This window comes from Manis javanica, chromosome 14 (assembly GCF_040802235.1).
Source record: "Manis javanica isolate MJ-LG chromosome 14, MJ_LKY, whole genome shotgun sequence".
NCBI classification, from domain to species: domain Eukaryota; kingdom Metazoa; phylum Chordata; class Mammalia; order Pholidota; family Manidae; genus Manis; species Manis javanica.
The window spans coordinates 53621531-53636318 of NC_133169.1; the positions used below are offsets into that span (position 1 = coordinate 53621531).

Genomic DNA, 14788 nt, shown 5'->3' on the forward strand with positions numbered 1-14788 from the left:
AACTTTCTAGTATTCTGTCACTTGATGAAATTATGTAGCATCTGTTTCATAAAAATGTACTCAGATTGCTTGTATATTCAAGCAGTTAATGCATAGCTAGAGTGAAAATTATAATTATTGAGAAACTTGCATTGTAAGAACTGTATTTATGATTAATTTGCACCTATTATCTTAATATTTTCAATAACTTTTTCTTGCCTCTAAACATTATTCTCAGTATTCTTCATTTAAGTGATGCACATGGTTTTTCCTAGTATGATTAAGCTGAAATATTTTTAAACTATGAAAATTGTATTGGAATTAAAAATGTAAATCCTATTGTTCCTGGGGTGCAATATTGAATGAGGTTTCTTCATTGCATCTTTCCTTAAAGAATGGTTTTAAAGTGTATTTATCTTTTTTCTTTCCTTTCTGAATAACAAACTCCTTGTATTCTAGAGCACTTGACCGATTACTGAAAGCCTGCATGGTATAAAATAAAAGTATATCCACACATTTAAAAACAATGATAGCAAAACTCAAGCACTGTTGATCATGTTCTATTTCTTGGAGTAGGTAAACGGGCACATGGGTATATTCAATTTGTGATAATCCACTGAGCTGTATAATTATGACTTAATTTTCCTATAGTTTACTTGAATAAAAAAAAGTTTTTTTTTAAATCAAACTGTTACGTCTTACATAAATTTTCTTCTAAACTTTCTTATACCAATCCAATTGCACTGCCAACTCAACTTTACTCAATTGCCTGCAGAGTCCTGGCTTTTGAAGAACATGAAGCGTACCTGGCATACAGTACCTAGTGCTACAGCCTGTGATGAGCTGGGAAAGATGGGCCCGGTCTAAAGGGTACAGATGCTACTCAGTTCTAAAGAATGGCTGCCATGTGGGACTGTGGGTCTAATGTTGCCAGGTCTGGAAATTTCCATTTTTATGTCAAACTTATACTTTTTAATGTTGGCAATGGATTCAATATTTTAAATACTACTGGCCAAACTAAATATGTCTTTGACCAAAGAGGCCTCCATAAAGATCGCCTCCCTCAGTAGGACCTCACTAAATCTGAAACCAATTTAAATACTCTTCATTTGAACTACCTAGCACGTAGGGAAGCCTGCAGTCAAAATTCTGAGTTCCTAGAAATTTCTACTAAAATATACTTCTGGAAATATGTGTACAGTTCTATGTAATTTGGATCCCAAACCCAACCTTATAACACAGGTAATATCCTCATTTTATTGATAAGGGATCTAAGGCCCAAAGACAGCAGATAATGTAGAAATTCAGAAAAGTAGGACTTGAGTTAGATGACTTGAGTTTAAATCCTTCCTCCAGCTTATTATTTTTATACTTTGGGATAGCAAATGAACATCTCTCTACTTCAGTTTTCTCCTCTGTAAGATGGGTAAACTCTAATAGCACTACCTCACAAGAATGTTGGGAGGTTGTATAAAGCATATAGAAATGTGCTTGGAACATGGTAAGTGCTCCAAAAATGTTGCAATCACTAATTATTATTGCCATTAATATTATCTGTAGAACTGTAGAACGATATCATTGCTTTTTTATGAATTTTAGGTAAACTAATATATCTAAAGTACTTAGAATTGTGCCTGATGCATAATTAATGTTCATTACATATTAATTATGTATGCAATTTAATTATCTTTCAAATACACTACTCCTAAACCATGCAGATTAATTTCTTGTGTTGACTAATAACAAACAGGTACTATTACAGGCTGGAAGTGCTTGTACTTGTAAGTGTTTTCCTTTGATTTCTGAATGATAACATACTTTTGTAGTACCGTGGTTACATTATTACAATGTTTACTTCATTGGGAAATGAGTAGTGAAATGAATTATGTGCCATGTAAACATTCTCTTGATGAGGATTTTAACAATGTAATAAGATTTTATTCAAAGTATCAGGAATGGTTACAACATCCAAAAAATATTCCTTAAATTTACATGATCTCTACTTCATTTCCCTAATTTTTTAAAAACTTGAGGCCAAAGAAGAAAATCAAAGACACACATTTAATTCAATAACTTACACACAAATTTATATGCTAATATATTAGGAAAGCCAGAATTTTCACTTACTTGTGACCCATTTCATGAGCAATTGTAAATGCAAGATTTAGGCCATTGTCTTCAGCGATAATACATTTTCTCTTTTCACTACACATTCCACTCAAGTAAGCTATACCTAGAAAACATTAATTACCATATATAAGAATTAAAATGTAAATATTTATGCTAGATATTAGTAGAAGAATATGTCAACATTAAAGTGGTATCTGGCCCTTATAAATGTATAAGTTGCTCAATAAACTACAAGTATTACTTTAATTTCCTATTTTAGATGAAATTATTTTACCATAATCCAGTTCTCAAAAGGCACACTATAAGAATATATTCTATAAATACCATTTCATTGACATGTAAGATAAATGAATAGTTGCAACTTAAAAAATGTAAATTAAAAAAACAGCAATTATGTTAAATATTTTTTATTCTTGTTAAGAATCTAGGTTCAAAGATATATTCTAAAATAAACTATATATAGAACATTCTTGAACTTAGATTGATATCTTAATAAAATTTTGAAATTTATTTTGTTAAGTACTATTTTAACTGATACAACATAAAAATTATCTGTGATGTTCGGTAAGTTGAAAATGCTTCCTTTGAAAACATCTTGCCTAGTAAGATGGTCCACCTACAGAACATGATACTGAAATATTATGTAAGATAAAAACTTCAGCAAGATATTTGATCTTTTGGTTTAATTATCAGTAAGGATGATAATATTTGGAATCGCTGATATTCTTTAGCCAAAGATTTATGTGCTATTTGACTACTTAAGATACATCCCTGAATACATTTTATTTAGCACAAGGAACTGCATTCTTTAAGCATGTTTTGATGCATTTTCAAATAACAAAAGTTATAAAACAATATCTAGTGTTTACTAAAGTAACTGTATGTTCTCTAATTCTCATATCCTCATAAAATATATTTAAGCTCATTTTATAAAAAAAATTAAGGCCTGGACAGGCAAAAAGATTTTCCAAAAATCATATGATTAACAAATAGGACAGAACAGGGATTTGACCCTGATATTGAACCAGTGACCCACTAACTTTTGTTTTGCTTCTGATTACAATTTAGTGCTGAGTTGCCCGTAGTTAAAGATGGTTAGTGACTGCTTATGACTTTTTCCCCATTCTTCAGAAACTTAAAAAATAATAAGGAATAATTAAATGTAAATAAAAGAATAAATCACCTTGCCCACATTTTGCAAAGACAGAAAATTCATGGAGGACCATAAACGAGGTGAGTGGAACCACAGCCCAAACAATGGGAGAGAAGGGTTTTATGGGCACGGTAGAACCCTAGAGAGCTCGAGACTGAGGCACAGGAGGTTTGAGGAAAGGAACTGCTGAAGGACTGAAAAGGGAGATTAGTGGAAAGTGTATCTGAAATCTTTACTCATTCAAACCTTCATGCAGAATGTCAAGGGCTGATACCACTGGCCTATCAGAAACATGGAGGTACATCTTTTAAGCAAAATGTGGTAGAAACACATTATTTTAAACATATAACTACAAGAAGAAACAGCCAAGAGATGAAATTTACATACAGATGTTATTTTTTTCTAGATGTTTAGGAATTAAAAGATTTTATAGAAATTACAAATAGACAAACGACTTCTTTATGAATGGATGGACAGATGGATAAATGGATGAGAAGGCAGATGATAAGCCCTACTACTTCATTGGCTTATTAAAGCAACTGAAATTACTCCAGGGTTCAAGCAGGTGAAATAGGAGGGAAAGTAAAGGTGGTGATAAATAGGGAGGGCTTGGGAAAGGGAAGAGGAGGAGAATGAAACCATACTCTGGGACCACTAGAAAACAAATGAAAGAAAAACTTTTAAAAACTCTTAAACATAAAGTGAATTTTAAAAGAGCTTAATCAAGTACTTATCAATACAATAAAAAATGGAAAACAAAGATTTGGGAGTAATTGCACTCATGTTATAATTGAAGGGAAGAAGGAAAAATGGACAATGGAAGGAGGGTAGAAGAAAAGCGTCACCTCCTAGTAGGGCATTAAAATTCTCTTGCGCATTTGAAAATTTAAAAATACATATATAATTGAGATTTAAAGTCCCACAAAATTACTATAATTTTCTATAGTAAATTTTCTATAGTGAAATTTACTATAGTAAAATTCAACTATAACTAGCATGCCAATGGCAACCGTTTGACATAAAATTTCCCTTAGGATACTGTTTTGTTTCACAACTAAAATACTCCCATCACCAAATGCTGATTAAACTCAACTAATGTGGGATGTCATCATGTCAAATATCCCTCTGCCGCATGGACTAGTGCATATCAAATTTAGTCACTTTACTAAGTTTTACATTTATTCGCCTTCAAATCCATTGTTCCCAAATAGAAATAATATTCTCACTTATTTCCAGTTCTTATCTATTCTGTATTCTTCTTTTCTATCTTTAGGTATTTTTTCCTGTATTTTTCTGTAATCTTACTACACTAAGATTTCTAACATACTTTTGAAATATATGTGTGATGTTGAGATCCTTGTTTTCTTTGATGACTTTAATAAAAATGTCAGTTTCACCATGTAACGTGATTACTGTAGGGCTTTCATAGATACAGTTTGTAAGCAAAGGAAATGACTTTCTGCTATTCTTGTATGACTAAATGAAAGAGGAGGCAACAATTATCTGATGCATGGGTCAAAGGTGGAAGGGAGAGTTGAATAGTATTTTTTTGGAAAAGGAACAAAAGCTTGTAATAGCAACAGAAAGATGGGGAAGAGAGCGGATTAAGTACCACGGAAATACTTAATATAAATGAGTCAGAAAACATGGTCCAGCTGAGGATGGAGATCACGAGCCTGGAGAGGCACTAATACGCCCAGTTGAATGATATCCAACCTAATGGCTGAAAGAGAGAAGAGTGATATTTGGATTAATCTGGGGAAGGTTTTATAGATCAGGAGTAAAGAAAGAATCATGAGGCATAAGGGTTGACAGTAAACCTGAGAGTGAAAGAAGGGAAAGAACTTATAGATACTATGCTGTGTCAGTAAAAAAGTAAGGTCAAAGGGAGCCTCATAATTTGAAGACTAGAACACAGTGGCCTCAGGTGGGGACGTCAGTGAAGAAAAAGAACAAATACTTTTCTGAAATGGTATTGGAGATTGTGATAAGAGCATGGGATTTAAGTAGCGAAGGTCTCAGAGGTGAAGATCCATGACATATCACATTTCGTAGAGCCAAAAGACTATCCAAATATGTGAATTTGCATAATAGCAATTGTATTATGTGGATAAATTATGGATAATTTTTCTTCCCTTTTTCCCATTTTCCAAATTGATGTGTTTGAAATACCTTTATAATGAGAAAATTAAAGACATAACTATGACAATCATGTTTATGAAATCTGAATAGTAATTAATAGAATCTCTTTACAGACGAGGGTATAATTTAATGACCCCAAATGACCTTTTACTCCTATTCTTCTTTTATTTAAGTGCAAAGACAGAATCTTCAGCTGAGACTCTGATAAATTTGAATTTCACTGTCATACATTTGGCACACTGAGATTTTCTTTGCCTTGAAAGTTATGGAGAATGTAACCATGACTAATTTAAATGACTTGCATTATACTGTTTAAAAGCCTATGTGTTTCAGTTCTTTCCAAGAAACCACATGTTTCCTATTATAAAAAGGGGTATACTTTAGAAAGGGAAAGGATTTAACAGAGCTGTTAAAGATAGATGTAACACAGACCCTTTTTAAAGCACTCTTTCCATAGAAAAATTTCTGGAAATACAAAGGAAACCAAAACAACCTCTAATTTCTCACCGAGAAAGGAATCATCAAGTCATGTACCAGGAGTCAAAACAGTCTTTGGTCAGAATACAAAACACGCTATCCTAGGACATGACATGATATCTCATCAAGACGACAGGAGACCCCTAAAGGTTGCATGCCACAGAAATGGACAAATTGGGAAATCAGAGTTTTTATGCAATCAGATGGATATATCATCCAGCCACAGAACTGTTGCTATTAACTACTAGCTAGACCACCTGAGCTGAAAATTTTGGCTCTCTTGACACAAAAACCTGTACGGTCCTAGGTAAGTTATGTAAGCTGTGTTTGTACCCTTTGAGGTAAGTTATTTGTGTCCTACTATTACCTGAGGCCTGATGGAGCAAGTAATTAATATGTGACAAGTTCAGAAGGTACTAATATGAATACATGCCTCCAGGAGTATGAGACACACAAACACTCATCTTAAAACGTGATCATGATGACATAAAAGTGTACATAGGACATTATGGATAATAAAAAAGAGATATCAGATAGGCCAAAATCAAAGCACGAAAGTCTTTTAGAGAAGGAAGCAGCTTGATGGTATCACTAGTGGGCAGAGGTTAGTTAGACAAAGGCAGTGGAAAAGGGTAAGGAGCTGCTTATGAGAGTTGATATTATCCACAGAAGGGTAGCTTTGGGTCTTCAAATGGGTAAGCCACATAGTGCATCTCACCATGTTTAGCATACCCTCACTAAGGGGTGTGCCAAAGGAATTGCATAGATGGAATTTGCTGGAACAGAGGTTAATATAAAAATATGGTTCAATGCAGGGCCTTAAATAGAAATGTAATTCTGAAGAATCAAAATGTATTTCATTCATGAGCTAGAAAAAAAATTGTAGATGATTTAATGATAGTGCCCAGATAATATGAAATCCATTGACATGATTACATTCAAATTAAGCTTTGAAAATATTTTAAAATGGTACTTTACTAGTTCACTAAGTATTTGCCTCTGTTCCATTAAGAGACAAAATGATGATCTGAGAATATAAAAGTATAACTATGTAAGTTATGAGTTTAATATCGGTATTATTATAAATGTATGTTTAAAACAGGCTCCCCAATTCTCTTAAATTTTTAAATAATATGACATTCCTAACAGCACAGTTTCTATGAATACTAAGAAAAAAGTGGCTTCTAACAAAAAACAAAGGATATTAGTTTAATAAAAAGTATAATAAGTCTCTGTGGTCAACTAAGACAGAATATTGTATAGCTATTAAAATGTTGCTTATGTGTTCCCACATCATGGTAGACCAAGACTTCTTTTGGGAAAAACAACATAGATAATGTGTGACATACAAATATTTTCATGTATACCTAAGCCTGAACAAAAGAAAATTCCCAAGTACAAGAATAAAGTTTAAAAATCTTCAAATCTGGAGTGATAAGATCATAAGTTAGTGCTGTGAGAGAAAACTAGAGAAAAAAGATGATGAATTGAAGACAATTTTAACATAAATATTGGCAGCTTGAAATCCATATTCACTCGGCTGCCACAGCTGAAATGCATCTTAGAGAAAGAAACTCCGCACTTTATGTCAAAATATTGGTGTAAAGAAATGTTGGAGAAACATCTTCACATATTAGTAAAAACCCAGATTAAAGATGGAAATGCAGAGGAAATAAAGAGCACTAGAAAGAGTAAATATATGAGTTTTAATAATAGTAATAATAATAATAATAATAACAAATAAATACTGACTATACAGAACACTAATTTTAATGTCTCCCAAAATTTAGAGAATAAGATACATGCAACTTATGTAGTGGGGGATAAATGGAATTTAAGTGTTCAAAAGTTGTAGCATTCTCAGGGGAGTAGTATGTACATGATACATGACAACAGGGTAAATGTAAAAGAAGAATCAAATGTCTATCTAACAATTGCAGAGGTAGAAAATGGCATACAAATATTAGAGTTACCTATTTTAAAAAGCAACGAGGGAAAAGAAATACGAAATACTAAAGCCAAACTAAGTTCCTAAGATTGGGGGGAAAAAAAACCCAAGCTCTATTCCACTTGCAAGAAATCAATTTATACACTAAATAGAAGGACATAGATAGGTTAACAGAATAGAGAAAGATATAGTATGCAACTATCAACCAAAACACAGCAGGGGTGACAATATAATATTACAAATATACAAAATTAGATTGAATTTAAGCCACAAGCATCAGGAGAGATTAAAAAAGGCATTTTTTGATAATAAACGGGTCACTCCAATTAGAAGACATTGTAGCTCTTTCTATGTTACTCAATAAGCCTCAAAATATATAAAGCAAAACATGAACAGAACTAAGAGAAGAAATGGACAAATCCACCGTTAAACTGGGAGACTAAACTGACAAAACCAAACATTGCATTCAATAACACAATTCACATTCTTTTTAAGTGTATGTGGTACATTTATAAGCTTGACTGTATTACTGAGTAGTGGGGAAAAAAAGCCTCAACAAATTTCAAAAGTGAAAGTAGTCCAAAATATGTTCACTGGCCACAATGGAAACAATTTACAAATCAAGAACTTGAAAGATAACGAGAAAAGCCCGCACTGCCTAGAAATGAGATGGATGACACACTTCTAAATAGATGACAACTGAAAGCAACTAGAATGGAAATTAGGAAGTATTTAAACAGTCATCCTAAAAACAGAACACAATAAAGATGTGTGGGTGGAAATGACAGTGCTTAGGGAAATTTGTAGCATGTTCTTTTAAAAAATACAGAGAGGCTGAAAATCAATAATTAAAATTCCTTCCAAGAGCTGAGAAAAAAAAGAGGGCATCAAAGCTTAAGAAAATAGAAGGAAGAAAATTATGAGGAAAATCAATGGACTATAAAACAGATATAAAACAGACAGAAATTGATGATTGACTAGAACAAATCAAGAATAAAAGAGAGACAAATACAAATTACCAGTCTCAGCACCGCATAAGGAAATGTCTCTCCAATTCCTAAAGACACCACAGTAATAGTAAAAAAAGAATGCCAAGAAATTTTACAATTTCCCAAAACCGTCAAAAGAAAAGAAATACAAAATCTAAAATTTCCTATAATGATCCCCTTCATTCATTCTGGTCCAGCTACATTGGCCTTTCTGTTTTCCTCTTTTCATTTCTCAAATGAGACAAGCATGTTTCTACCTCAAGATCTCTTCACTGGCTTTTCACTCTGCCTGGAACATTCTCTTCCTAGATCTCTCTCTCCCCAGATCTTATTCAAATCTTTTTAAAAATACCACTTTTTTCAGTGAGGTATTCCTTGATCACCACATTTTAAATTACAAATACTCTCCTACCCACCCTGGAACTCCCAGATCTACTCTGTTTTGTTTTTTTTTTTTTTTTTTTTTTTTTTTTTTAAAGCCCTATTGAAATTCTACACCCTACTGGTAGCTACGACAACCTAGACCAAAAAATCTTCTGTGCTAAAGCTGTGAACCAAATCATTTTGGAAGCAGAAGAAATTGAGAAGACATACAGAATGACAAATCTGGATGACATATAAAATGAATTCCTAAAAAACAGTTAACATCAGTTTTGAAAATTGCAAATGATCTAAATGTCCAAAATAAGGCAGTGGTTAAAGTATGTTAACATAATAGAATACTGTACAGTCATGTTCATTTTTTATATTTTTAATAACATTGAAAAATCATGTTAAAAGGTAAATGGAAATAAACATAAGGTATAAAATTGTATATGTTGGGTGATCCCAACTAGGTGAAATAAGGCAAACGCTATGATTGGACACAAACCAGAAATATGTCAAAGTGGTAAAAACAGTTGGTCATTAAGCCATGGAATGAAATTGTGTGATTTTTTTTCTCTCCTATCTGAAGTTGTAGTGATATTTTTTTAATGTTTTAAATAATACTACTTTTGTAAGAAGGAGGAAATACACAATATACTTCTAAAAATTGGTATTTTTTCCCCCAGTGTTCCTGTAATCTGGTTAGAGGTTAAATTACTTGGCAAGCCTTTATGTAAACAAAATTCTTACACCTAAAGAATCTGAACTTACCTATGAAGATCTCTAATCCTTTGACCACAGAATTAAAAAAAACAAAACACTTTTTTATTATAGAAAATTTCTAGTATCTACAAAACATACAGAATATCATAATGAACTCCCACATGCTCTTCACCCAACTTCAACAGGTATCACCATTCTACAAGTCACGTTTTGTCTTTTAGTAAGTTTATTAATACTTCTAAGGCTCAGTATGTTTTCCATGCTAAGTGGTAACTTAAGGTTAAAAAGGCAAGAGAAAGCAAGAAGGAGACAGACAGACAGAACTGTCATTTCCAATCTCTTTTCCTCTAGCTGTGCTGTGAGCAACTTGAAGAAAGTTTCCCTTGAACTCGGAGGCAAGTCCCCACTTATAATATTCAGTGACTGTGAACTTGACAAGGCTGTGCGAATGGTAAGAGTGGATCAGATCCAGCTAAATAGGTGCCTACTTCTAAAACACATCTTATCTCCTTATTTATCAGAAGACTTAATGTGAGATTTGGTTTTTGTCTAGTCTTAAATACAAACCATCCTCTTTCTGTTTAGGTTTGGGAATACTCAGAGCAATTAATTTTTAAAATAATGTCTGTAATTTGTCTCCCTAAGGTATTTTTAAACCTCGGGGTTTGGGAATCTTTCTAAATATTCGTGATTTATACAAATGATGTGGAGATTTTAAAAACACAGTATGGCATACAAGTATTACATATAAATGTATAAGACAATGTAGATTTTCTTGCAACACAAAATTTGTCCATAGTGGTATGTACTTATTGTTTGTTTTGTTTTTGTCTATGCCAGTTTTACATTTAATACACCGATTAATTTAATTATTTATATGGCTCTTGACCACCTGGCCTTCAGAATGTGAGCGCCACAAGGCTAGGAAATGACTGAGAAATTAACCTATTCATTTCCCAATGTGTGAAACTGTGTTTTGTATAGTACAATGATAATAAATGTTGATGTGTATTAACATGCATCTCTCCTGTATTTCCATCTCAGTGTTATCTTCCTAGTGATCCAGAGGATCTTCTCTGATGGCAGATGGAAGGAATAAAGATCAACGATATACTTTTAGAACTCCGGAGGGCAGTGAATATGGAAACCCCAGACCAATAGAGGATGGCTCAAGTAAAGAATGAATGAAAATACTGTGTGCAAAAGGAAAAGAAGGGATGCGAACTCAACGGTCCAAGCAGGTTTATTGCTAAACCTGAGAGGGCCCTCTGTGTTCTGGCGAGCAGAACAAAGAAGGCATTTCTTACAGACTAAGTGGCTTTTTATGGCCAGGTTTTTTGGCAGGCTTTTGAGGAGAATGGTCAGGGAAAAGGTGGGCTTGTGGCTTGCTGACGTGTCCTCTGGAGGATGCTTGTAGGCTAAGTAAGATGAAACCTAGGTCTGAGATGGCAGGTGGGCTTATTCAAAAAGACGGTACTCCTGTTCAGGCTCGATCAGTGTGGCTAGGTGGAAAGAAGGACTGAGTTATCATTCCTGAGCCTACTTGATTTTTCTCTGCCCAGGAAGCCAGAGCGGTGGGTACGGATGGATGATAAGGCTGCCAGCTGAGTTCAGCAGAGTCTTTAGCAGCAGCACAAGCCGGAAAGGAGGGGTTTGGAGTGGGCAGGAAGATAATGAGTGCCAGGGAAAGAGTTAAACAGGAGGATTATAGGGTCCTGACCAAGTCAACACTCTTGAGTTGAACCCACCAACTGCACTCCTAGCGGCCAAGTCCTGAGGGTGCTCTGTTGCCATGTAGATAAAGGAATTCTCTGCAAAGATGCAAAGACCAAGGGGTTCAGAGGGTAGTGAAAAAATTGTGATTTCTGATCTCTGGCCTTTCACCCCACCGACTTGGAAAGGATCAAAGGAGAGGTTAGGAGACTTTTTGGAAAAAAACAATATCAGCTGAAACCAAACCAAACAAAAACAAGGTACATGAATAAAGTCATTTAAACTAGAAGAAAAATAACATTAATTGACAACTTTAAAATTCATTGTCTTGGAATCAAGGAGGCAGGGAATTGTGAGAAAAAGATTTCATACACGGTACAAAGCTTGATGCAGTACTTTCTTTGCCTAAGTTAGTGTCATTTTTTTGCCTTGTTATGTGTATTAAGACAAAATTAATGACAGATGGGAACATACATGTTTAAAAAAGTGTGTGTGTTTTATATTTTTTATGGGTTTTTAAAGGAAGATAAAGCAGTGAATAGTCACTCTCCTTGTTATCCAAAAGTGTGACGGAGGCATTTAAATGAAATCCTGGGCTAGATGTCCTATAAACACCACTTCTAAATCTTTGGCAAGTTTTCATATGAAATATTAATATGGTGCAGGAAAAAGAAGGTGAAAGATGGTACAAATAAATGTTCAGGAAAACTAGTGAAAGAAAAGGAGCCCAGAGGGAGAGTGGAGTGCAGGGTACGTGGAGGCGGCCAGTTCCTAAATCCTGCTCTTCTGAGAGAGGAGAGGACATCATGGTTATAAAGGCTTTGTTGCTTTTATTGTATTTCTACTTCCTTAAACTTCATGATAAACCACACCACTACTAAACCCACCCACTTCCCCCCCACATTTAAGGTCACATATAGGGCTACTTTTGAATGGAAGGAGGACCAATTAGGAAAATGATTGTCTGCAGGCTAGTTCTGTGCTTCGGCTATTGTCTTCTATATTCACCCTACTTCACATTCACTTTTCTCCTCTCTTCAGAAAATGTGAGGTCAAGTTTTTGTGTGGTTTTAGCAGTTAAATTCTCTAATCCTAGGAGAGTTTAAATTAAGCTACATTCCAATGTACATTATTTTGGTTTTGATATATCATTGATAACATCATTAATAACACATACCACCTGAACTTCTTAATTTAGATTTCAGTAAACTCTGAAAATATAATTCTGTGGCACACGGAGAAAGCCTTATGTGGCAGATCACACATCTAACTCTTACACATGGGCAATGAGAATTTTACTATGTAGTCCACTACAAACATGGCTGAAAACTGTTATTCCCACTGTGATGTTAATTTTTAAAAAGATACATCAGAGTTCTTAGGCTTTCCATATGATTTTTGCTTACAAGCAAACAACAAAAATAGGTTTAATGATTTCATCTGCCTTGGGGATTAAAAAACTGTCTTGACTTTAAAAAACAGGTAAAATGAATCATAGTTGAAGATTTTTGTGATGTAAGCTTAAGGATACAGCTGGAAAATTTTTTAAGTGTTCTGATTGCGTATAAATCAGGAATTTTAGCTAAGGTAGTTTTATAATGTTCTAACATAACCATATCCTGAAACCATTAAACAGAGACAATTAAAACTAAAAATATCATGCTACTAAAAAGCTGCATAAATTACTTTTTTAATATACTAATAAAATCAGTGTAAAAACACTGACAGCATGCATTTATAATTACAAATCAACTCAAACTTCAAAACAGTTTGACATAATCTTTTTTCACCATGACAATTTTTAATTGTTTTGTTACTTTTCATACCTTGCTTTCTACTTAATATGATCAGTGTTTTTTTTAATTCAAGGAATAAATCCTATAAACTGAAGAAATGCAAGAATGTAATAATAATGTCATTAGGATTACAAATATCTTATGTTTCTAAATCTCAACTACTAATATTTAAAATATTAAGTTTAATTTAGGGCTTTAACATGATATGTTACAAAAAATATGATTACTTAAAAACAAGTGATTCCCAACTTGCATTTTTAAGATATATTTTTTAGGTCTATATACTGAGGTAATTAATGTAAATAAGCTGGTTAAATTTTTTCTCAAAACTGATTTGATGGCTTGATTGAAATTCAACCTTTGATGATCTGTTGTCTACATTAAATTAATAAAGACAAAATACAAAGAGTAAAGCTTTAGGAACTGAAGGTTTTATGCCAAATATTTTAGGATTTATGTCCCAGTGTCGATTTTTAGCTTTGTGACCAAAAGAAATCTCTGTTTTCTCAGCCTCGGTTTTCCCAACAATAAAATTGGGAAATCAATCATTTGTCTTTGAAAGGCTAATTCACTTAGATACCATATTTCAAGGATACATTGGCTTATCTGAAACATGGTGACCATTAAACATTAAATGTTCTTATTGCAAAGTGGAGTAACATTCCCTTATGACACAGAACACTTGAAGGAGGTGATGTATTTAAAAACCCATGGCACATAATAGATGCTTAACAAGCATAACTGTTCACTAACAACATTGTTTAAGTGTGTGGCCAATGCAATGCTGCACTTCCAGGCATTTGTAATAATAATAACACTTTTAAAAAGTACAAGGACCACCTTAGGGAGTTTTCTAAATTAAGATGGTTTTTGTTCCCCCAAAATATACTCAGCATAATTCCATATTCATATAGTGTTTAATAGCACCATTAAAATATCTTCTAATATAAATACCACTCTATTAAAATAAAGCCTTAACAGTAAAGGATCTTAAGAAGAGAAATATCTTAAGAACAACTACTTCTCATAATAATTCCTTAAGAATTATGAAGCTGAATCTTATCCCTACAACATGTCTTGCCAAAATAGAAACATAACGTGTCTGATATATATTCTGGCCAGTGCCTAATAAGATATACACCAGCCGCCAAGAATTAAACAAGATAAATTCAGCCTTGCTTTTATTGTAAACCATGGGAAAGATGTCATTTTCCTAACAGGAATTCATTTCTACTCAGAAAGACATATAGATTGAGCAGCTGGGATGCTCAACCTTTGTGCTGTGGATGGAGGACACAGCGCTGAGCAAGATCCTTGACACAAGGAATTAGAAAGAGGGAGTGAATGGGATGCAAGTTATAAGAAAGGTGCA

The 14788-nt window shown here is 33.5% G+C and overlaps 1 protein-coding gene across 1 annotated transcript in view; it reads right to left on the minus strand.

The window, feature by feature from the left end:
• ADAMTS19 (ADAM metallopeptidase with thrombospondin type 1 motif 19) overlaps positions 1-14788 on the minus strand; it is a 224049-nt gene that overhangs the window by 113973 nt on the left and 95288 nt on the right. The window contains exon 8 of the mRNA XM_037007335.2: positions 2107-2212. Coding sequence (XP_036863230.2) covers positions 2107-2212 — 106 coding nt within the window. The remainder of the gene's footprint in view (positions 1-2106; positions 2213-14788) is intronic.